General features: G+C 41.3%; 1 protein-coding gene across 2 annotated transcripts; it reads right to left on the reverse strand.

The window, feature by feature from the left end:
* Positions 1–3: 3 nt before the first annotated feature.
* LOC137265594 (O-phosphoseryl-tRNA(Sec) selenium transferase-like) lies at positions 4–26,031 on the reverse strand. 2 transcript variants are annotated; one of them, XM_067801022.1, is made up of 13 exons: positions 25,943–26,031; positions 22,923–23,045; positions 21,178–21,332; positions 20,244–20,362; positions 19,643–19,801; positions 17,147–17,300; positions 15,438–15,540; positions 14,035–14,164; positions 13,479–13,664; positions 7,055–7,145; positions 4,856–5,927; positions 3,390–3,544; positions 4–2,091 (listed from the first exon to the last, which is right to left on the reverse strand). In XM_067801022.1, exons 1-11 carry the CDS (start codon positions 26,012–26,014, stop codon positions 5,702–5,704), a joined length of 1,518 nt encoding a protein of 505 aa, XP_067657123.1. In that variant the 5' UTR covers positions 26,015–26,031; the 3' UTR covers positions 4–2,091; positions 3,390–3,544; positions 4,856–5,701. The 2 variants fall into 2 exon arrangements, with proteins under 2 accessions (XP_067657123.1, XP_067657124.1); XM_067801023.1 differs by having other exon boundaries at positions 25,966–26,022.
* Positions 26,032–26,488: the final 457 nt, after the last annotated feature.

Genomic DNA, 26,488 nt, shown 5'->3' on the forward strand with positions numbered 1-26,488 from the left:
CAATGGCTTCTCGTCTTTTTTTATTGGATATTATTTTGATCGATAGATTCGGCATTGTTAATACATCATGTGTTATCATACATGCAGCCATCACCTGTGAATACATAAACATTGCTGTCATGGGACCATGCTGTCCCTTTGTTGCAAATCAGTTGACTGCTAAAAAAAAAAAGCCTCTGACAATTTCCGACAAAGTCGCAAAGAGAAAAGATAAAAGTGTTGTTCAAAAATATGATTGTACAGATCTGGTTCTGATTTGGAAAGATGTTTCAGTTCCTCCTGGCTGGCAAGAAAATGGCAACATGTTCATGCCAAGGTCATAGCTACCAAAACTTGGTCCAGATACCAGAATCCTTGACCGCTAGGCAATGGTCAAGTTGCAAAAACATACTGGGTTGGGGTTAGAACACTGGCCTTCACTAACCCATGCTTGTCACAAGCCTAGGTTGACATAAGTCATTGGTCCCCAATTGCGCAGATCTATGCTCCTGCTGTTGATCACTGGATTGTCTGGTCGATTATTTACAGACTGCCTCCATATATTTGGAATATTACAGAGTGCTGAGTAAGTGTAAACTCACTCAGCACAACTTCAGATGAGATCATACCAATGGCAGTATTTCTCACTCAACAGGTGCAGTGTTTTAAATACCTGGTATCTGTCCTACAAACTGCTCTAATGGCAGGTATCCTCTGGACAAAGTGTGTGTAAGGTGTACCATACTTTGACCTTCTGTAAGTTGCAAACAGCCTCAATTTATTAACTTGCAACACACACTTACACAACGTAACATCAAAGTGGCAATATGTATTCACAGAGAAAGCTTCATAAATTGACTAGATTTTGTTCCTCTTCTACTCTTCCCAACATGTTTCATATGATCCAATACATAATTGAGCTTTCATTAATAACAATAGGAAAATTTCACATGTCATGAAAAGTGTACATGATATTAAGGACCATATCCGTTTAATGGCATTATATAAAGACATAGTAGAGCAACTGATGATCAATATTATGACCATCAATTGATATCACTGGGATATTATGGCATTCAAAACTGCATGGCAGGAGTTTGTGAAACAGTTTTGTTCAAAACCCTAAGACTTCACAGCCACACATACACTTCTGACTTCACAAACAAACACCTTCCTCCGACTTTTCGCATCCACCCATCCATCCATCCATCCATCACAGACAGAACGCCAACAAAGAACACATGGAATGGCAGATGGTCCCTGTTCAGACTGTTTACATTTCTATGCTAACATGGATTTACTGTTCCAAATTAAACCGTGAGACAAATTTGGTCATAACTTTGTTTTTAGCAATACAAAACTAAGAACACATTTACAGTAGTTATTTTTGTGTAACACTTTCTACAATACTCTAACTGCATGTTGCATCTATAATACACAATTTCCATGGAAAGTTTTAAAGAAAATCATCCACAAATTTATAACTTGCTGTATGCATATTTTTTAATGTGAGGCAATCTATTCCTCACATAATTAAATGTCGAACATGTGATGGTTACAGTGTGGTGACATTACACTTTCTAGAACATTCCAGAGTTTAACGCTTTCTTTTTTTTGCACAGCTTGAAGCAATACCCAACCTTTCCAGATTTGGACTCTCTGAAGTGTCACATCATTTAGCAATGGATTACATCAAACATGTTCTCAATGAGTTCAGAGTACATTTGTGTTTTACTGTGCAGACTTTCAGAGGTACAAATTCTGGCGTGTGGATTGAAAATACCAATGTATCTTTCTCAGGTTGACAAATTCAAACTTCTTCTTCATTTGAGTACATACAGAAGAAAACTTGTAGTACATTGGTTAGAAAAGCCATGGGTTCTGTCGAGACAGTAGTATACGAAATATCATGCATTAATCTTGAAAGGATTCATAATGAAAGCATATGAATATGTTTAAAGACAAGTTTGAATTGATTCCATTCATAATTTGAATAAATATTTTGTTTATATGGAAAAGTTAAAAAAACAGAACATTCTTTACTTAAAATTTTGAAGATTGTGGACCAGATATACCTCTAATAAATGCATTAAATCGTTTCTAAGAAAGTAACTTATGTACAGTATGGTTCAAAATTATTGAGAATAGCTAAAGCATTTCATATTATTAAACGAGAACAAATCAGATAAAATTGAATGTATTGTGAAAGTGAACTGACCTTTTCATGTTGTGTATGTAACAATTTAATATTTTATCAAGTCTCCTTGAGCTTCACGGCACAGTCTAAGACGGGTAGGCATACTTCCTATCAGAGAGGTTAGTGTCTCGTGAGTTATGCTGTCCCAGTATCGGACCACTTCTCTCTTCATGTCTTCAATTTTTGTCAACCCCTTTTGATTCACACATTCCTTCATCATCCCCCAAATGTTCTCAATGGGATTTAAGTCAGGACTATATGCAGGAAATGGTAATGCAGTCACATTTTTCTCCTGAAACCACTGCTTGGCATGTTTTGCGGTGTGTTTAGGATCATTATCTTGCTGCAAAATCCAGTCATTTCCATAAAACACATGTGCACTTGGAAGGAGAAAATTATCTAATATGTTAGTGTAGCGTTGACTTGTCAGATTTCCCTCAAACACACACAGCGGGGTCGTTCCTAATAAGGATATCCCTCCCCATACATGAAACTTTGGGCTGTATTTAGGTCGTCGATACAACGGTGCTGACGCAGACTTTGTCCATATTTTCACATTATTGGGATATACCCATATTGAGCTTTCATCAGTAAAAATCACATTTTCCCAGTCAAAGTTTTCATGTGCCAAACACCACTAAACACGCCTGTCTTTATGTTCTTGTTTCATGAGAGGAGAAGGAATTCCAGTCTTTTTCTATTATCCAAGATCAATCAAATTTCTTCTAACTGTACATTTTGATACAACTGTTGATCTCCTTTCTATCATTTCATACCTGATGTTGGAGATGCTTGCCCTTTGCTTTTTAGACGCTAAAATTCCCAGCCGGACGCGATCTGAGAAGTCCAATTTTCTGGGTCTCCCTGCTCCTTTCTGGTGCCCCAAATCCTTTCCCTCTTTAAAATTCTTCCTAATCCTATACACAGTAGAAAGAGGAGTTCCTGTTCTCTCTGCCAATGTATTTACATCATCAATTCCTTGATTACACAACTCAAAAATCAACCTTCTTTTATCTTCAGCAGGCATTGTTAACAGTGCTGAGGAAAATGACGTCTGCTACAAATTCAGGGGAGGTAACTCTAATTGTACTATACTCAGTAGGCCAAGATGAGTTACCTCCCTTATACCGTTACTTAGTTTTAAGTATCAGTGAATCACTTGAGGTGTTAGGATAGCTCAAAGTAAGAAGAAAAATTCTCAATAATTATGAACCAGACTATATATGCAATAATATCTGTTCAGTAATCTTAATGCCCAGTATATTCTGTCAGTTCTTTCTAGATTCATTTTCTTCATAAAGGGACAATGTCACACACTTTCCACAATATTTTGGTCTATGTTTTATATATTGGAAGCATATGCATTCACTTAAAGGTCACATGCAACCAAAAAATCAAACATAATTAAAACACATTTATCACTTATTCATGACATATAATATACATTGCTGCTTTTAAAAAAAAAAATAAACAAAATTATAAGCGTACAATCGCAATTCAAAAGTGCAATATTATGTACTTGGGCTTACTTCCCCCGAAACGAAGCACTCGGGAGACCGAACCCAGTCATAGCGGGTGGATATGCACTCAAGTGTAACGACGGATTCTGATTGGCTGTTCCATTTGCTGATATGCTGAGGGTTCATTGTGTCAGGGATACTCTCTATATAGACTCCCTGATTGTGTGTACAGAAAGATGATCTGTTTGATGGGCATTTTAGAAGTATAGCCAGTCACAAGAAAGTAAGATTCTTTATGGATAACAACTTCTTTTTGTGTACTTGATGCGTATGGATTCATATTCTGTTGTCAAGCAAAATCATATACACCAAAAGAAGTCGATATCCATGAAGAATGTATATAGAGATGTTAGGTTTTGAAAATACATGTTCTCTGAATTTGCGCTCGATCCAATAAAAAATCATGTCAGTAGAGATGGTAAACTACTGCGTGGCTCCAGCCATCTGTCATTCGTCCAAGTACAAAACAGGACTGGAATCTGGAGTTTGCACAAGTTTCCGTCACATCCAGTCATCCGAATAAAATGAATGTAGTTTGTTTGCAACCCACAGACATAAAAACATGTCATGTGTATCACACGTGCCTAATTACATAATGTGGCAGACACGGGACTCGGGTGCACGAGTCATAAATCAACTTATTTTCTTTATGTCGTATAGTCTGATAGGTGTTAAGTTCAAATTGCACGTTGTCAATGATTGAAGCTGTGTATTGCATGTTGTCTTTAGCAGACAGGCAGACAGACATATAGGTGTGAATAAACGAGACACTGAGTTTTCTCTGTGACAGAGACTGCTTGCCACAGTGAACAAGTTGTTTTACGTAACGAGTAGATTATGTACTTGTTTGTGTACACAACCGAGATTAGACTATTGCTCACGACCTCAGACGCTGGGCATGCATACTGTTTCAAGCTCCGCGAACCTATTCACTGCGCATGCGTTATGGACGCAGCGCAGCACAGCTGTTGAAACCAGTTTTCCCCCCAGCGCTGGGGGGAATTTAGTGAAACGTTTGAACTCCGATTTCGCGGGCTTTTTTTCATCGCGTTTTTTTTCAACTTTACAGGTTGAATTGGCATTTTTTATGATTTGTTTCGGTAAGTGCACACCGAAAGGTACCAGAATCTGCAAAGTTGTATTTTACGTTGCATGTGACCTTTAAGCTTCCTACTGACACAGTAAAAGACTTACTATCCCTCACAACTTTCTTGAAATCAATAATTGAAACTTTGAAACAGACAGCTTCCAAACATATAACACTTGCCATATATGGAATGTAAACAATAATTGCTCCATACACTGAAAACTGGCGCACTCAGTGTTGGCAACGTCTGCAGAACTTGTTTCAATCACAAGTTGTGCTTAGAATATTGGTAAAGAGCACTCCAAGGTACATAACTCTATGCGGATCACTTGAAATACTGTCCAGCCGGTAGAGGGCATGAGAGTTTAAAGCAATGTTGCTTTCATTCATTCATTCAAACTTATTACTTTGATACTATAATCTAAATATGTAACAAAAAGAGCCTATTAATATTAATTATATGGTATCTTCCCTGTGGGCTGATAGTTAGCATTATTAAGAGGAATGCATTAGGGTTTTTTGAGAGAAATGTGGTGTGACATTGTGCCTTTAAATTACAGTACTGACAAATAAGGTACATTTGCTAAACAATGATAGTATTTTGTAAATGAACATAATGACATTTCACAGCAAAATGAATGGACCAGTATTTTCAAAGATAGAGTTTTAGATGTGTTTTCCATAGTAACAACAGAAAATTGTACAAAAAAACATAGTTAGATCTTACAGACATATTAATATGTGTAAAATTCAAGGTGAAATTTACATTCCACAATACCACAATGGCCAGGTATAATCACCTCTAGACCAGACCGACCAGTACTGACACAATCACACAAATCATTTAAAAACATGCCATGATTCAAATAAATATTCCAAAATGTACATAACAGTATATGTTCTAAACCATAACATATTTCAACTATCTGATCCACCATGACCATTTTCTTTAGGATTATCTGTACTAGTTTTACACTTAGAGAGAACTTTATCAAGTCTTGTTATGAATGTGTCCACATCTTGTTTCGTCATCCCAATGGCAGCAGCTGCAGTGAGGTAGGTGCAGGGGTAGCTGTCATGGTGGGCGCCGTAGTTGTTGAAGGTGAACCCACCAATTGTGTTGTTCTTCCCTGGGGCAACAACCCTTATAAGAGAAACAAACAAGCCAATATCAACGGAAATCCTCAAAAGAATCCCAGCAAATTGAAATTGTAGCAAATGATCTAAGGAATCTGTTAAAATGTGGGTTAGAATTTATTTTCAGCAACCCATGCTTTGCACAAGACGTGACTAACAGCATCAATTGATCAAGGTCACTATTGATCACTGGATTGTCTCGTCCAGACTATTTACAAAGCACCACCTTAATAATTTTCATGTTCCATCTTGTTCATGTACAGCTGCATCAGCCAAACTTTTCAGAAAATATACTGAGTGAAACAAATAAAGGAACATAGGAAAATTCAAGCATTCCTTCAATATTTTTGTTTTCATCACCAGTTTTGAACCGCACTGCTGGAGGAATAATTTGATAATTGATCCAACATTAAGTAAAGAAATACTACCGTGAGGTGCAGTTCCCTTATTTGTTTCCCATAGTATATATAAACTGCCACTCATATGTCTCAAACACGGTTTTAGCCCATTGCTTAAAGTCTATTATTAAGACAGGGAATAGGGGAACAGCCTCTGTAAAAACATCAAACAATGACTTTAATTACAGTCTCCTTCAGTGAATGAAACACCAGTCTCTGAACCTATTGTGGCCATTAAATCTCTGTTTTGACATTGCTCTGTCAAATGTACAAGGATTCCTTAGTCTGTCTCACACATAATCTTCCCTTCTGTGCAGCCCTGAACCTTGATAATCTCCAGTGTATATGTTCATAACAACAAATCTCCATTGGTACCCTTGATGATTCTACTGGCTGTGCCTAATGATTGTATTACTTTTACTGCATCTGCCTACTCACAGCAGCCAATCAGATAAGCCGTTACAACCAAGCTTGACGGTGTCAACAAATATGGCAGCCACAACCATGAAGGTTTGTTCAATGTGCAACTCAGATGTAGGGAAAAAGTCATACAGACAGTTGACAAGTCTGAAACCTTTGAAAATATATACAAGAACTTCTTCAACTTTCTTCATCTCTGTGGTTTAATCAGTTACAAAGTGAGTTATGATAGAAGCATTGTGATTGGTATGTTCAACATCCAGTTTAGCCATCTCACTGAACAAAAATCCAACAAATACAATTATCCTGAACTGACCTGGTTCCGGACACAAATCTGGTAAACAGCATGGAACCGATTTCTGTGGCTGTCTTGCTGTCTGTGGCACCGCTTATAGACAGGCTGATTCCTGGAATATCAAGTCACACTATGTCTGAATTACAAGAGTTACATCACATGATGCACTGTCTGATTTTTGAGAGAGCCTATTTATATCCTATCAACGAAGCCCATCCCTCCCTTTTGAGACCGAAGTCCGAATTGTTTCCATGGAAACTGGGAAAAGTAAAAATGCCAAAACTTTGTAAATAGCAGAAGACACCACTTTGTGGTCTGCTTCATACATCTGCCAAGTTTTGCTGAAACATACTAAACAGTTTTCGAGTTGTGCCCCGGAAACGAATCCCATACCTCCATTTTGAGACTAAGTCCAAAACATCAGAATCGTTGCCATGGAAAATGGGAAAAGGATAAATCACCAAAATATGTAAATAGCAAAAGGCACCACTTTAGGGTCTGCCTGACATAAGTGTAAAGTTTTGCAGAAAGATATTAAGAAGTTTTTGAAACAAAGTCCATCCCTCCATTTTGAGACTAAGTCCAAAACATTTCCATGGGAAAACAAAAAAAATTTGTTAAAATCTAAATGTTTTAGATATTTAAATACTTACCGTACCATAGGTCTATAGCATATTACCTCAAGCTTCACTTAGCCAGAGATCTGACAGAGTTGAATTGCTATTCAATCTTGAATGGCTACCCTGAATTCGACGACTGTAATGATACGGAAGCATCTGGACTCCACGAGAAACTTCACTTTTACTTCCCGGTCCTAAGAGTCCCACATATGCCTCGGGGCAGCCGGACCACTACTGATTCATAACCATGGTTCATCAGTCTGCTGCCACAATCTCTTGAGAAGGTCAACTGGAACCAGAATCAGAGTAGTAAGTCATGTACTAACCACCAGAGGGGCATGGTACATTAACTCGTGTAAGTACGAGACCCCCATAGACTAAGGTAAGTAAGATCATACCTATAGGGCGGAAGGACGCATGAGTTGCTGTGCAACCACCAATGGTCCGAAAGACTGCAGTCCCTTCACATCTTCCACCGCCAAGTCCCGCAAGTAATGGCTAGCAAACACTGTAGAGAGCATCCAGGCATGATGTCAGGAACTGTGCGTCATAAGCCGCCAGGATGGTCTGCCTCAACCATAAGGCTACTGTGTTCCAGGTGACTTCCCCTCTAGCAGTCATGGAAAAGGCAGGAAAAAACCTTTTCCCAGTTCCCGACAAGGAGAGGACTTCCTGATATATAATCTGGTCTGATGATGGCAGTCAGATGGGGGATGGTGAATAACCTGTCTGGTTGACCTGGCAGCCGGTTCTTTGCCATGAAATCCCAGAGAAGACCCAAGTGTACAGCACCATGTCTCATCTGTTCAAAATGGACCCTAGTCACATCCAGTGCCACTCTCGCCACTGTAGCTAGCGCCAACAGAAACATCGTCTTCCTCGTTAAGTTGTCAAATGATGCCATGTCCAGCAGCTTGTAGGGGCAACCTCTCAAGTGCTGTAGCACAACATCCAGGTCCCACGCAGATGGACAGAACTTGACCTTTTGGTCCTCCAGCTTGAATGCCTTCAACATAGCAGCCAGTTCCGAGATCTTCAAGACCTTCCTATCTCCTCTGACAGCTAACACTGAGGTTAATGCTGACAGATAAGTCCCAATGGTACTGCCCTTGAGTTTCCTCGAGCACCGTAAATAACATAAAAAATCCACCAGGAACTGGGGTGATGCTAACAACGGTTCCTGAGACTTCTGGGCACAGAACTTCTCAAATGTAGCCCACTTGTCATCATAGAGTGACTGAGTGGAAGCTCTGTGCACCAGGACACTGATCCTCGCCACTTGAGATGAGTAGCCCTTGGCTCTCAAAGTCCTTTGCAGATGGTCCAGGCGCATAGATGAAACCACGCCGGAATCCGGGTGCAGTGTCCGACTGTGAGGATGGCGTAACAACTGGTCCCACTCTTGAAGCCGGAACGGATCTTTTCCTGCGAGGCAGCACAGCTCCGGGAACCACGTCCTCGCTGGCCACCAAAGCGTGACCAAAAGAAGACGGATCCTCACCGTGAGCTTGAGTTTCGCCACTACCGCTGGTACTAGTACTGGTGAAGGGAAGGCATACGCGTCTAGTCCTTCCCCTGACATCGTCAGAGCATCGACTGCCCAAGCTGCCGGGTCGGGTATCAGAGACACGTACACTGGAAATTGAGTGTTGAACCTTGTGGTAAATATGTCTATCACTGGGCGCCTGGGCATCCACTGGGCTTCACTGGTCAGGAGAGCGCATCTCCTAGGACGTTCTTGCAACCTGGGATATGACGAGCTCTGGCCTCGATGCTGTTTGCGTCTAGAATGCTGGCTGAGTGGAACATTTGATCCAGCAGGGGCTTGGACCTGGTTGTCCCCTGTCTCAAAATCAGCCATATGACAGACGCATTGTCTGAAACAATCAACAGGTTGGAGTGGCATAATAGCGGTGCCCAGTGGTCTACAGCTAGAACCACTGCCTCCAGCTCGAGATTGTTGATGTGCCACCCTGCTTCTACGACAGACCAGAGCCCTGAGGTTGTCTGATCGTTGAGATGCGCAGACAAACAGTTTGTGGTCCTGCACAAACTCGGTCAAGCAAACTCCGCTGCAGATGTTTGACTCGATCGTCCACCACCACAGGTATTGATGCAGATGTACCGGAAGCAATAGCCTCTGTAACAGACGTAGCATCAGACACCACCTGCGTGTTAAGTCCTGCACCAACGCCAGTAGACCCAACAGAAACTGTCACTCCCTGAGCAGCAACGGCTGTGAAAATCCCTTCGCTACGACTCTGGAAATCTTCTCCCACCAGTCAAGAGGGATCCGAATTCCTGCATGGGACGCAATTTTGCCCGGTTGATTATCCACCCTAACTGCTCCAGGAGACAGATGGCAAAGTCTAGCTGTCTGCGTAGCAACTCAGGTTTGAACTGGTTGAGAAGGCATTCGTCTATGTTTGGGTCGAACTCTATCTCCCTGAGATGAAGAAACCGACTGATGGGCGTCTTGATTCTGGTAAATAGCCATGGGGCCGTGAAAATGCCAAACAGCAGGATCCGCCACTGGTAATGTCAGCCGTCAAACACGAACCTCAGAAACTTCCTGTGAGCCAGGTAGATGGGGACATGCAGATACGCATCCTGTGAGTCAAGACTGGACAGCCACATTCCTGGGACCAACTTGAGGCACAGCTGTTCCAGAGACACCATCTTGAAGTGAGGAGGCTCCATTAAGTAACGACTGTTGAACGCTGCCATGTTGTGGATCATGCGTAACTTGTCAGAGTCCTTCTTGGGAATGAGGAAGATCGGAGAGTAGAACCCTGGCGAGTGGTGTGGGTCCAACACTTCCTCGATGACACACTTCCCTAGTAACACCTCGATGTTGTCTGCCAGCAACTGGCACTGCGACTCTGGATATACCCGCGCCGATGGCTGAGACGTCACTGTTGGAGGGTGTATGATTGGTAGTTTGTAGTTTGATTAGAAGTCTCAACTTCTTGAATAGGGGCATTTCCCCTTCCCTCTGCCGGGGGGGTGGGTGGGGGTGGCAAGGACATCCCTGGTTGAGTCTGTAGGCTTGTGACGATCAGCTGCCATGTTATCTGACAGATTCCTTCTTCAGGACGTAGTGTTTCTTCCCCCTGCCACATGTTCAAGCTCTGTCACGAAAGGCAGAAGATAGGGCCTCAAGTGCTGACGACACCTCGGTGTTAGTTAGCTCCACATGTTCCTTATAAACCTCCGGGAAAAAAGGAGTTCTTATGAGCCGCTGTTTGAACTCCTCCTGCCACGAACATGTGTCTAAAAAACCCATCCTACGCATCACTGTCGTCATAGGTAATGCTGTATGAACATGCCCCAACAGGCACCTTGCCCTGCCCCTGGAATAACGACGTCAAATGCTCGAACCAGGACTCGTTAACTTCAGTCAAATCAACAGCCGTCGCTGATGTTGCTCACAGTAGCACCGAGACCGGCTTCAGGATACGCCACAGCTCCATATCAATTGCTTGCATTCTGGAATCATGTACGTTATATGTGGAGTTGGATGATAGTATCTTAATGGCCTCATCTAACTTTGCTCCAGAGTTCGCAAACTCAAGACTGTGAACTTTATAGTCCTGTTTCTTCGACCTGGGTGCCCTAATCAGGGAATTTACTGACAACTTGACAAAGTTCTCATTCAAGCTGGATATTGCGTCGGACACAATAGGATGTGGCGGAATCATCGACTCCGGATCAACTCTGATAGCCCTGGCGCTGTCCACACCTGACAATGGGGAAGGGCAATCCGGAAGACTGTCTGCAATCCAATCGTAAATTGCAGAAAGCGGCAGGTACGAGCCTTCTTCATCCTCCACGTGAGCAGGGTCTTCCTCATAAATGGGAGAAAAATACTGCTTGTCATCCACGTACCAAGGTACGCCCGACTTCGCCTGCTCTGGCGCCTGCTTCCTATGCGCCGACTGCCTGGCTCTAGGAAGTGATGCCAACCGGGATCGTGACTGCCTGCTCCTTCTCCTACAACAAAGCGATCTGGCAGCATACTCTGGAGATCTGGAGGAAGATCGACGACATTAACATACGCTTGACGAGCTGCTCCAGGGGCTTCTTGATCTGGATCTTCTCACACTCGTGTGCTCTACTCTCACTCTTCTAGAACGCTCCTTGACCAGCTGCCTCTGTGCATCTTGATCTCCAGCACTGGTGACAGTACTGGTGCCTCTAGGCGCTCCATACGCCGATGCACCCAACCCTGGCACTGATCTCATCAAGCCCGGCGCTCCTGCTGATTGAGATGCACCCACAGGCACCAGTGCTGGCAACCAGATGCGCTCCTCTCTCGGCATTGCTGCAAAGTCTGGGACCAACAGTGGAACTCTAGTAGTAGGCACCATCAGCTCCTGAGAGGCACCCGACGTCACTGAAGGGGTTGGTACTAGCAATGATCGTAGAATCCATTGTACTTCCAGGTGCGCTAGGGTATCTGGCCTTGACAACTCCACCCAAACCCCAGTCTGGGTAGTTGGCGTCGATGTCAGCATCGGCATCTGCGTCAGTATCCGCATCTGCATCAGCATCGGTGTTGGCATCGACATCAGCAACGGCGTCAGTGCCTGCCTCAGCATCGGCTCCACTCTCAACGAGGCATCAGACGCACTTCCAGCGCTGGCTGTAACTCCAGTGTACAGGGCACGACAATCTGGGTCCTGAGTTTTCCTCTTCCTAACCACAGCCAGGAAAACTTGCACTGTCACTGCACTTGTCAAACTCACAATGTTGTGTCATACATAAGTGAGTGAGTGAGTGAGTTTAGTTTTACGCCGCACTCACGGCTATCATACATAAGTACTGTAATAAAATGAAAATATAAACGTGACAATAAGGATAAATGAAAAACACCCCTTACCACGTAATGGACTGCACCACTCGCACATGCAACAGCTGCTGAAATGGCTGCCCCTCCAACAGGGACAGCAAAATTACACTAGAAACAGCAAAAAGTGAAAAAAATGAAACACAAAAACTCAGATATGGCGGAAGAAACATCAACAGAAACCAGTCCGTCGACAAACAAAACCGATCCATGAAAAATTACGGAGGCAACATAAAAAATACGGGACACACGATCGTGTCTCATACGGGGTAGCCAACAAGTGTACGATAGCGAATTTATACACCATAATCGACACCAAGATTGAAAAATATTACCTACCACAACACAAAAAACTTATAAAAGCAATCAGTGAAAGGCATAGTAAATCAAACTTTATTAGCTGAAAAACAAAGGTAGCAACTCAAACAATAGCAATTCAACTCTGTCAGATCTCCTATTGACTGAAGCTTGAGGTAATATGCTATAGGCCTATGGTAAAGTAAGTACTTAAATATCTAAAACATTTAGATTTTAACAATTTTTTTTTGTTTTTCCATGGAAACGTTTTGGACTTAGTCTCAAAATGGAGGGATGGACTTCGTTTCTGGAGCAGAACTCAGAAACTTCGGCTTGAGGTAATATGCCATAGACCTATGGTAAGGTGAGTAAAAAAATAAAAATGCCCAAAATCTGTAAATAGTAAAATGCACAACATAGGTTCAGTTTATTAATTCTATCAATTTTGGTCTAAAAACATTGAATGTATTTTTGAGTTATGCTCCGGAAACAAAATTATTATGGACAGATGGACAGATATATCCCTCCACATTACATGCCGGGAAGATAAAAATTATGACCGTGAGACAAAAGAGTTTTAGTGGCATGTACTCTGCAAGAAAATCTGTGCTGTAGGATGCCGCCCCCTTGTTGCTATACACAGAACATTGAAGGTTATTCTAGGAACACAAGGTCTCACCTAAAGATATCGGGTTGTGTCTTGTGTCGAGGAGTCTCTCACCATGTTTCTCAGCACACAGTTTGAGACAGTCGGCCAGGTACATGTACATTTGCTTCCTGTCCCCGAGAAGCTGTTTGTACCCTGCCACACCCAGCGACAGCAGCGTTATCAGCAGGTCCAGGGATGGGGAAGCTGATGCTCGACCTTGAACAACAATCAGGTGACTCTGAGCTGCAGTGTGGCTGGATTTACCCAATCACAGTATGGGGGTTTAGCCTATTGGTTAAAGTGTTCGCTCATCGCATAGAAAATCCAGGTTCTATTCCCCACATAAGTGCACTGGGTGAAGCTCATTTTTTGTGTCCCCATCATGATATTGTGGGAAATTTGCTAAAGGCGACGTAAAACCTCACTCACTCACTCACTCACTCACTCACTCACTCACTCACCCCATTACAATGCTGAAGAAATAGAACTGAAAGTCAAGTTCTTTGAAGAGACTGTTCAGATATTTTTGACATTACAGTCAGTAACATGTTTCACAATTACAAGTTTTCACTATCTCTTCTCTCACCTGGATATGTTTTGCTTATCTCCTCAACAAATTTCTTGTCGAAACCAGCAATGACGGCACCACCAACTGGCACCATGAAGTTTTTGTCCGTGCTCTGCACAAAGGCGTCGACCCGTCCCACTCTGGCTGCCTGCATACAAACTTGATTTTTTAGAGAGGATTACAGCACAGTGAACAATGCTAAGGATTGAATTTACTGACTTTATAATGAATTAAAATGCAGTTTTCATTTATACTTCTGCTCCCTTATTGAGACATATAGCAAAGTAAGCATGTTGTTTTGTTTGCTATTATTACATCACCATCACAGTATCAGTTCCAACATTGACCAGATAATCCACTGACTATTGACATCCAATCAACCCATCATACCAACCAATCCACTTTCTAGCCCTTTAATCAGTGCTGCTACAGGCCAACACAAACATGGCAGCTCAGTGGATGTGATAGTGGGACAGTTAAACATGGTGAACCAGAGGTTCCAAAATCTCATTCCCTCTGGGATGTCTGGGAGAAGAGAGTTTTCATTTTGGGCAATCAAATAATGCTATTTTACTTATCCGTGGCCTACTAGGTAATTTTCACTTATGGTTTCAAATTGCAAATAAACAGGGATTTTATTTCATGTCTGTTCAAAATGTAGACATTAAATTTTGCAAATATGATAAAGTAGAGTTATCTTTCTTTGCTATTTATCACTCCTCAATAAATAGTCCAGTAAACATGAAAAACCATGGAGCTAGCTGTATCTTTTTAACATGACATACTGTAAAATAAAATTTGGCAATGGTGGTTCATGTATTAGTACTGTATCTTTGCGTCAGTGCTTGACAATCAGATGTGGTGTTTTACTTTTAATGCAGGCATTAGAAACATTTTTGTCAGCGAGGCGGCATTGGAAGTAAATCATAAGTAATGCTTTGTAACATCATAAAAGAGATAACATGATAATTACCACTATCCACGACATTAGGTTACGGTTCTGTTTACTGGTTCTTCCAGGAGTGAGTGAGTGAGTTTAGCTATGCTGCACTCAGCAATATTCCAGCTATATGGCAGCGGTCTATAAACAATTGAGTCTGGACCAGACAATCCATTGATCAACAGCATGATCATCGATCTGCGCTAATGGGAGTCAATGACATGTGTCAACCACGTCAGCTGGCCTGACCACCCGATCCAGTTAGTCACCTCTAATGACAGTCATGGTTCTTCCAGGACCAGCTCATGAATGGATGATCTGTTTTATAATCTGTGGGGTGGACTTTTGTACTGGCAACATAAAAGTGTTTTAAATGTCAAGAGAGATTGTTTAACTCAGTATACCATGGTTCCATCACTAAAGATCACTGTTGTTACAAGTGATTCTGGGACACTTGTACCCTGCAATGAGGATGAACTACCTGCTGGATGAGGTGGCAGCACTTGGAGCTCTGTACTCCGTAGGCATTGTTCACAACATGGGGCACATCCTGCTCCTTGCACAGCTTCCCAATTTCTTCCAAACTGAAACATTTTAAGAAGCACTGAAAACATCTGACACCCTGCAAGTCCCTGTCTACTACACCCACCTGTCTAGCACCCTGTCGCCATCCACCTCTCTGGCACCCTTGGACATCCTGTTTACTGTACCCTACTGTTTGAAACCCCGGGGACTCACTGTCTTCACCCACGTATGTGCCGCTCTTGGACTCCCTCTCTCCACCCACCTGTCTGGCACCCTTGGACATCCTCTCTATCACATCCACCTGTTTGACACCCTGGGACACCCTGTCTCCACCCACCTGTCTGGCACACTGGGACACCCTGTTCCACCCCCTGTCTTGCACTGTGGACTCCCTGTCTCCAACCACCGGTCTGGTACCAGTGTCTATTCTAGTACATGCGATTACGCGATTCGTGCTAATAATGATCAAATCGTGCCTCATAAAAGCAACAGAGCGTGAACTGTCACGCACAGTAATTTTCTCATTAACTACCTTTCAAAAAACATACGAAAAAAGCTTTATGTTGACAAGGAATAACTTTTTAAATCGGAGTCGGCCACAGAGGCAAGTTCGAGTGACAACATGTAAACATAACACAGTAACATCCCTTGGTTAAAACCACTATCAGCACTGGGGAAACTAAATTCCATTCAAATCAGTATGAAAATAGATAACATTTTTCGATGAAGTTATGATTTGATTAATTAGTTAATTGACAACGTTAGACTATGAACACTAAACATAGTGCCTGTGTACAGCACTTGCAAAACACAGTTTCGTCAATCTTTTTCAGAACATCAGTTCGTTTTAGCTTCGTTTTCAAAATCAGACTTCTGCACTTGAAGTTGCAGACGACAAATGAATACAAAATTCTTATTTACAACAGTTTGTGGTAATTTGGCGTGAATAATGCCATGCAAAAGAATGAAAATAAATAACTTTTTTGCAGAAAATACCACGAGAAAGAAACAGTGTCAACCATGTCTGATGACTGACCCTAATCCCTCCGACTCTAAAAAAATTCCAAACCAAGTGTTTTTCAGAAAAAAATGGTTGCAAGAATTGCCATGGCTCGCTCAAAATGAGCTTGGTGCTATGATATGTGACTATTGTACCCAAAATAAAATGAGCAATAGTTTCACTGGTGGTGGTTGCAATAACTTTCGTACATCCACACTATCTTGAAAGAATACAGGCATTCCCCCCTACATTTTCCAAATCCCCCCACCCTGTCTCCACCCATCTGTCTGGCACCTGGGGACTCCCCATCTCCACCCACCTATCTGGCACCCTGGGGCACCCTGGGGCACCCTGGGACACCCTGTTTCCACCCACCTGTCTGGCACCTGGAGACTCCTTGTCTCAACACTCCTGTCTAGCACCCTGGGCCACCCTGTCTATTACATCCACCTGTCTGACACCCTTGGACACCCTGTCTCCACCCACCTGTCTAGCACCCTGGGACATCCTGTTTCCACCCACTGTCTGGCACCTGGGGACTCCCTGTCTCCACCCACCTGTCTGGCACCCTGGGACACCCTGTCTCTACCCACCTGTCTGGCACCCTGAAACACCCTGTCTCTACCCACCTGTCTGGCACCCTGGGACACCTTGTCTCCACCCACCTGTCTGGCACCCTGGGAGTGAAGCAGCTTGTGGTGGACATGACACACAAAACATTCTCTGACCCCACCTCCGCCATCTTTTCTCGGATTGCTGCCACATCGGTCTGTAGCTCGTCACCAACAAGTCGGTTCTCTATCACGAGGGGCTGAAAACCTGGACAGAGAGGAGGAAACTGTCAAATTTCAAACAACTCCAACTGTTTACAGTTACAACAAACTCAAAGCAACCACTAATTCTAGTCAGTTCTTACTGTATTTCGTATTACACATAAAATCTAAAATACATAGCAAGGTGTGAGTGAGTTTACTCTTACGCCTCACTTAGCAATAGTCCAGCTATATGGCAGAGGACATGTTGACCAAGGGTTGCAAGAAAAGAGACACTTTATTATATCTATAAATTTAATATGCACATGTTCTTTGTAAACGTCTTGTCGGATACACATGTTACTGAATGCAAGATGTACAGGTCACTGTAGGCGAGGTATGCATATGTCACTGTAGGTGAGATATACATATATCACTGTATGCGAGATATACATATCTCACTGTATTCGAGATATACATGTCACTGTAGGCAAGATATGCATTTGTTACTGTAGGCGAGATATACATATGTCACTGTAGGTGATATATATGTCACTGTAGGCGAGATATACATATGTCACTGAATGCAAGATATACATATATCACTGTAGGTGAGATATACATATCTCACTGTATTCGAGATATACATGTCACTGTAGGCAAGATATGCATTTGTTACTGTAGGCGAGATATACATATGTCACTGTAGGTGATATATATGTCACTGTAGGCGAGATATACATATGTCACTGAATGCAAGATATACATATATCACTGTAGGTGAGATATACATACGTCACTGTAGGTGATACATACATGTCACTGTAGGCGAGATATACATATGTCACTGTAGGTGATATATATGTCACTGTAGGCGAGATATACATATTTCACTGTAGGTTAAAAGATACATGTCACTGTAGGCGAGATATACATTTGTTACTGTAGGCGAGATATACATATGTCACTGTAGGTGATATACATGTCACTCTAGGAGAGATATACATATGTCACTGTAGACGAGATATACATTATAAGTTGTTCACTGGTCGCGATGGGGCCATGGGCTCAAACCCTCCCACAGCGAGGGGAACATAAACAAACCTTGAGGGTACATGAGCCCAGCTAGCCGCCTCTTGCAACTGAAGATCAATTCTATCCCGGATATTCATGGTTCAATTTATCTTAATGGGGTTAGCCAGGTTTGGTTCTCAACATGGGTACATTGTATGAAGCCGATTTCTGTTGCCCACCACCACCCGCAACAACTGGGACCTTCTCGGGACCCATCCATCTTTTGATTAGTTTCAGGAATACCATCTACATCTCTTCAAAACAAAGAATCTACTGGCAAGTGAGTGAGCTGGGTTTTACCTTTCTTTAAGCAAATATTGCAGTAGTATCACAGTGGGAGACACCAGATATGGGTCTCATACACTGTACTTGTGGAGAATCGAACCTGGACCTTTAGCATGATGAGCAAACACTTAACCTCTAGGCCACCCTACTGCACTGAATCAGTTGGAGAAGGTTCACTACTTTACAGAGCAAACTTCATGGATAACAACTTCTTTTTATCACAAGTGTTATCCATAAAGATTGTTCTGTATTGTACTTCACAACTTCTAAAATGCCACTCAAAGACGGTTCACTACTTGACAACTTCTACTAATATCCAGTGGGTGATACAGTGAGCAACAATCAAGTCAACAAGCCTGACCATTCAATCCAAAAAGCTACATCATACAACCAGAGTGGGTTTCTGGAGGTTTATTATATCCGTTATCCCATCTGATCAACACAACTGACCGTGATAATATCCAGATTTTTAAAGAAGTTCAAAAATATATATTAAAATCTAAAAGGTTCAGTGATTGGATATAATGTTACTCATGTAAGGAAATCATGTATTCCCTATAATTATTTGTTTTATATGGCTTATTCTCCTTTTGTATATATCTTTCTATTCCTGTACATAGTTTGTTTTACTTCATGCATGTAAGCATTGTATATAGGAGAGGGTTTCACTAAGTTGGGATAACTTGTACCCAATCCATTCTCTGGAATAAATATGTTTAAAAGAAAAAACTGACTAAGGTTCGTTGTACCTTTTCATTGTGTTGTTGTTTCACGTCACACTCAGCAATATTCCAGCTATATGGCACAGGTCTGTGAGTGATCGAGTCTGGACAATCCAGTGGTCAACATCGTGAGCATTCAGTTACGCAGTTGAGACACAATGACATGCGGCACCCAAGTCAGCAAGTCTGACCATGTGATCCAGTTTGTCGCCTTTACGACAAGTAAGGGCTACTGAAGACCAATTCTAACCCAGATCTTCACAGGTGCTAATGGTCCAACATCTATCTGTTACTTCAACACAGTTTCTTTATAGTTTCTCAGACACACCTGCTGTGATGATGGACTTGAAGCATGACTTCTGGTCTATCCGAGGCCAGATGACATACTTAGCGTTTGGACGGCGTAATCGGAGAGTTGACATGCACAACACCAAACTCATCCCTGTTGCCATGGGAACAACAAAACAGCCAGCTGCTGACTGAATACCTGGGGAAACATTACATCATCAATATTGATGGATCAACCGACATCATCCTGCGTCTGTTTCCCCTCCTTGACGTGAAACATTTTGAGCTTAGACATGCCCATTCTGACTATGATTTACTTTAACCATACTAAAACCTTTACCCATCAATTAAGGGCAAAAACAGTAGAAAGTATTTAAAAGGTATGCTACAAGAAGCTGTTATGCTCTCTAGCTAGTGATATGAATTAGCTGAAGAAGTATTGAATCTGTTCAATGTGTGATGAAATCAGGTCATAAACATAGATAACTTAAAAATCAAAAATGAACCGATCACAGAAAAATGCCTCTTGTCTTTCATTACATACTTTAAATTCTTAAAAGGCTAACAATTTACGAATTTCTATTTTCACTAGGATAAAAATGATCTTGAGACCAAATGTCATGTAATTCCTCTCACTGTACCTGATAGTCTGATCACATCCAGGGCTAGGCTATTGGTCAGCTTCATCAGCACACTGGAACCGGCGGCTTTCGGCTGTATGGCAGATATGTCACCTGAACGTCCGATGCCATGACCGAGTCTGTCACAAGGCAAAGTATTACAACCATATCTTCACAAATAATAAGGAAAGCCTCCCCAACCACTTGAACTGCCGCCAAGAAAACAACCCCACACTCTCATCTCCCAACTCACACTCAACAAGCACTGCAGCAAAATGTGCTGATTTATAATATTTAAAAAATTAACAGTGGTATACTAGAACTATTTAGAAGTGGATTTCCACTTTCCATGTCGTCCACAGAAATGGCTGTTTATGAAAACAATAAGCAACAGTTTAGATACAAGATGCAAATAATACTATCAGGAAACAATGTCCATTTGAAAGCAACATGTAGCCAAATAATTGCTATATTTTGCTAAAGGAATATCCCCAAAGGATTTATATAATATGCTCAAGTATGAGTGAGTTCAGTTATACACTGCTTTAACAATACTCCAGCAATATCACAATGGAGGGAGGAGGGACACCAGAAATGGGCTTCACACATTGTCCGTGTGAGGGGAATCAAACCCTGGTCTTCGGTCTGACGAGCAAACACTCCATCTGGCTACCCAATAACACGCTCAAAAGGTTGCTCTAGATGTCCTTATTCATCCATAAAGTAACTTCAACATTCAAACTGATCACTGTCTTCAAATGTCAACCTGAAAGCAGACTTTTTATTTGACAGAACTGTCTGTAGGCTGGTTCCTGGCATGGTTTAGCTGTCAAGTGGCTTTCCTTGAGTTGCAGCATTTTATGCCTTTTATAACACCCAGTATCTCCATAGCATTGCAATAACTGTCCTATTTAAACTTACAACAGCACAACATTTATACACCTATCCAACACACCTATAATGTCGCCTGGCAACCAAACCAGACGCAATCCTGGCTTCACGTTCACCAACGCCACAGTTGCCCATGAAGTTGTTGCTGTCCATGACGGCGAGTTCCTGTAGCAGTAGTTCAATTGTCTGGTCGCTCCATCCCTCCTCAGGCAACTTCCTCTGCAACATGTAACACGCAGCACGTGTTCACATGTTGTCATACAGGCTACATATATCAGAATCCGTAGTTTAACATGTATGTTTGTATTTAAGAAACACAGTTTGCTCTACCCTCATGTATAGTGTAACAACGTCCACTTCCACCCTTATAGTTAAGGCATAAAAAGCTTATATATTACACCATGCATGGGGGGTGGAGTGAACTGTATTTCTTCTCTATGATGCCAAATTTAATACTTACCAACAATAAATAAAATAATGCAGAAATAAAACATAAAAAACAATGTGTCGTGACTTCAATTAACAATCCTCGTTCAAGGCTAACTTACATGTTGTTCTATTGATGTGTCTGCCCCGTACATTAAGACATACATTACCAGAAAAACAAATGATAAACAGTGTGATGATGGTTGATATTGGGGTATTTTAATTCCATCTGTGATTATTGTCCCACCTCTAATACCAACGAAAGTCTAAATCAATACATCCAGATGAAGCAGTCAATGGATGCATTGTAGGAATGTAAAACTTGCATTGCCGGGCTGCTGTTTGAGACAGTGATGTAAACTAAAAGCAACTGCAAAGCAAGAAATGGAGTGTCACGGAGCAGTTTACTGTAGGAGACTGTACGAGTCAATGACAACTAACATGCATCATGAGGTCTATTACCATGGGTACGAGGGGGCACACTACAATGGTGCAGTGATGCCAATACATTGTGATGCAAAAAAAAGTACCTGTACATTATCATCTGATAAAACATTGTGGGCACCTTTCACGGAAGCATCTTAGAATGGTTCTTTTAAGGCCAGATTATGCCCATGTGTACATGTATTAGCTGTTGATGTCCTTGTTGTATGTTTTAGAAAACTATAACATTATGATAGAAGTCAATGTGAAAATATTTGGTTCTGTGTCACCTTTAGTAAAGGAATATGGTTTCAGTATGACCTTAAGTGCCATCTGCACTGACTTAAGCAATATAAAACCTATATTAGTTCTAAAGGGCTTTCGGGTTGCCAGTTTTCACTTGTCAAGTTTGTACTCAAATATGTGATCCAGGCAAGCTGTTCTCGAAATATTTGTATTCCTACAAACTTCTTAAGCCCATTCTTCACATATGGGCTACAATCAAAGTTAAGAATTCTTAGGGCTATGACCATTTCAAAAATAAGGTGAGTGAGTGAGTGAGTGAGTGAGTTTAGTTTTACGCCGCATACAGCATTAGTCCAGGTATATGACGGCGGTCTGTAAATAATCCAGGCTGGACTGGGCAATCCAGTGATCAACATCAAGTCAGCGAGCCTGACTACCCGATCCTGTTAGTCGCCTCTTATGACAAGCAAAGTCGCCTTTTATGGCAAGCATGGGTTGTTGATCAAGAATAAGGGCTCAGACCACCAGTTGTCAGACTTCCATTTATGTGGGAGCTGAATCAGTGGGTAGTATCAGTGACACAGTTGACAAGAAAAGTTAAAGTGTATTCAAGTAGAGCAAAGCATTGCTAAGTAAAGCTATGTGAAGTTTAATAATACAGAGTAAAGCTAAGAGTAGCTAATAGCATGAAAGTGTAGCTCTTTAAGAACCTACATGTTGCAACAGGTAGCGAATCTTGCTCTCGTGGATCTGCCTTGCTTGCACTCCTTGGCCGACATATGAGCCTGGTACCAACTTCTCACACAGCTGCTGAATCTCTCCATTCATCCTGGCAGCCTGGACATGATGATCATTAAATCAACTACACATTGCATATTATATGTGGTGACGTCAAGGATTACGTGAATGGCTATTATACGCCTGAACTGAAGCAATGAACAGCTATATAAGGGAGGTAACCACGCAAACACACTGACATTTAGCCAGTGTTGGTTACATTTTAGTTTGTCATTGTTGGCAATAATTTGCCAACATTGTATATTAATGAATTTCCATACAATAAAAAGGTTTAAAAATGATAAATACTTTCAAAAATTAGATACAATAAAACTTCTATTTGATTTATGACATTAACACACTTTACAAGTCTTTTGTATAAATAGAATTTTGTATTTCTATTATGTTTCCATTATTTCTTAAGGTTGCATATTTATCACGCCATTAGTAGTTGTATCACTCCCTTTGTAGTTTTTCGCGTGTTTGGGAAACACTTGATTAGTGAATTGATTAGTTTTTCCTTGAAAAGATTAGAGGGTAACATGCTAATCTCTTGGTTTAGTGATATTGCTCAACAAATTATTAACGGCAAATTAACTGAATAAATTTCATCTATGTATGCATCAACACTAAATAGATAGCTTTATTCACGGCTGTTTATCCAACACCTTTCGAAATGCAAGACAATAACCTAGATATTTGGCCTGCATGCAAATCTGCACGAAGTGAAATATTAGTCTCGGACTGACAATCATCTCTGTGTTAAAGGGGCACTGATGCGGAGCATTTTCCGTGGACTGGTGTAAACTTTTGTTATTGTTTTTCTCTCGTGAGTACCCGGATGATATCCCAGAATTCGTGACTGGTTCGTGACCTCTGCTGCGCAGTCCGTAAGCGCAATTGATAGTTTAATTATAGACATATAAACTGAGGTGAAGTCAATTGTACTTCATTACAAATGTATTATGAAAACAAATGAAACACTTTGAAGGTTAATCATCTGCCAGTGGTAGAAATGGTAAAAAACTATTAGGACGGAAAAATAACGAAGCCAATTTACGTCTCTATATTTTGTCTCATAACCCTAATTAGTTTATTGTCATATTTGTATGATTCTGAAAATTAATAAAAGAACACACGATTTGCTTATACTCATAGTAAATTTCTACCATAACAGCAACATTTATACATTGTATAGATTGCCAATGTGGATCCTATTTCACACACATACGCGATCTAGTGTGTGTTTTCTGTCATACAGATTCTGCTGAATGCTACAACAAATAAATTAAAAGAAAATGCAAATAATGAACGTAAAACAGACTAATTTTAATAGCAACAGTGTCAGGCTACTACCTTGTTCAGGAATGTATCCATCAATATCCACGTAAAAGAAATCGTATTCCATTCATCTGCAGCTGGTAAATAATCCTGCTCTGTGTCGCGTGTCTTACAACTGTCTCATTTGCGAAAAAGTAACACATCGTTTCAAGTCTTTCGTTGGTGAAAACTAGATAAACCTCTCATTGGTCTCCCAAGATAGCACACCTGGCAACTAATTGTATGATGTCCACTATTCTAAGTAATTTAGTTGACCAATATTGAGCAATCAATCAATCAACGCAAGGGTGGTTAATTCTTTGAAGGGAGGATGTTGTTTTTGCACTCACACTTTACGACAGGGTGTAGTCATCTACACACACTGCCTTTTGACAAATCCGCTAGAAGAACAAACGTAATTAATCAATCAGTGTGTTATCGGTAAATCCTTTGATCGATGTTTGTTTTTGTAACTCAGGTGATAAACCCTCTTGCATCACTTACATGCACATGTTACATAACATACAATACATTTGCCATTACAGACCTTAATTTATAATGTTGAGTATTTACTCCAGACAGGAGAAATGCCAAATGGGAACCTTTGTTGAGTAACCGAAGTGGTGTTGCTACTAATTATACCTGTTATAAATTCATGAATTGACCATCAAGAGAATGATGACAAATAACACGTGTAGGTTTACACCATCAAACGCGAGTTACAGCAAGGAAGATGTAATCTCTGTGTCGCATGCAGCCTGAAAACACTTATGGGCCGACCGGAATTTCGTTACATAAGGAATACACACAGGCATTTGCTGTGTACTTTGGTAAATAAGTGAAATAAGTTTTTTTTACGTAAGACAATTTTCAGATTTCTCTACCAAAGCCAAGGTCATCGTTTTTTTGTTTACGAATTCAAATATATCAACTGTGTGTTTTATTATCATAAATAATAAACCATTGTAGCTACCATAGCTACCAAAATTTACGTATGCTATTTGCTATCACAGCTCAACCAACACTCAAAACTACCTAAATATACAGCTTTGCAATCTTCCGTACTGAAACAAATGGCTTGCTACGTGCCTGTAGACATCATATTTTCATGTAACATGATTAAATATCGAGGTTAAAAACACAGAAATAGGATCAAATTGGATCAGTAAGTATACCATCCAAGCATCTGAAAAGAACTACACTGCTGGGATATATGGTTACGATCAGACAAGGAATACCATGGATATTTTTAAACAAATGGCATGTGATGGGCATCCGGCCTCCTGACTGTTTAAGTGAAGAAATTTTGCTAATATGGACAGGAGCCCAGTTCCTTTGTCCGTCACGGTCGAAGGAGTGGGCGCTGACCAATTTGCGGTCTGCTTTCGTAATTAGACCGTTAGCGAGAAGCATTATTCGCTCCGCATCAGTGCCCCTTTAAGTCAATGACAGCAACCAACGACTTCATGTTCAAAATTTGTTGTTTACATCAATGAAACACAACGTGTTTCCGGAAGTTACATTCGAGGATGAACACTCTGACGGTCCCGTCCAGTATGTATGTGTTAGACTCTGAAGATGACAACACTTATATTTCGTTGCATTAATAGTAAAGTTTCGGCAGTATGACAACTTACAGAGAGAAAACTATTCATACAACCTCGTCCCGATTGCACAGTCCGACAAGATCCACTACCGACTCTCCACATGCCCGTAACCGTGTAAGGAGCCTGAGATAACTCTAGCCGAACGTAAATGCAGACCGCTACAATTAAGTATAGTCTGCTACACGTGGTTTTGTGTTGCACTGCTTTAAGTTGAGAGCGTTGGAATTTTCACCCTTAAGTTCCTTATTGATGTCTAACTGTTCGTTCAATGTCGTCAAAATCAGATCAGTTGATTATACCAAAGATCTCGTAACCTTCCTTCAGCCGTTTGGGGAATAAGGGAGGGGATGTTATTGAACCCCGCTTATCTGTACACATTAATTAATCTTTTCCGGAGCATAACATAATATTTCTTCACCAAACCTGGCACAGATATGGGTCTGGTAGTATACGAATGCCTTTTGTAGCCATACTCATGGCTAGTTGACATATTCATTAAAGGCAACTATGCTTGTCTTAAAAGGCAACTGTTTCACAGGTCGGTGCTCATGCTGTTGATCACTGGATTGTCTGGTT

The sequence above is a fragment of the Haliotis asinina genome, chromosome 15, assembly GCF_037392515.1.
Source record: "Haliotis asinina isolate JCU_RB_2024 chromosome 15, JCU_Hal_asi_v2, whole genome shotgun sequence".
NCBI lineage: Eukaryota > Metazoa > Mollusca > Gastropoda > Lepetellida > Haliotidae > Haliotis > Haliotis asinina.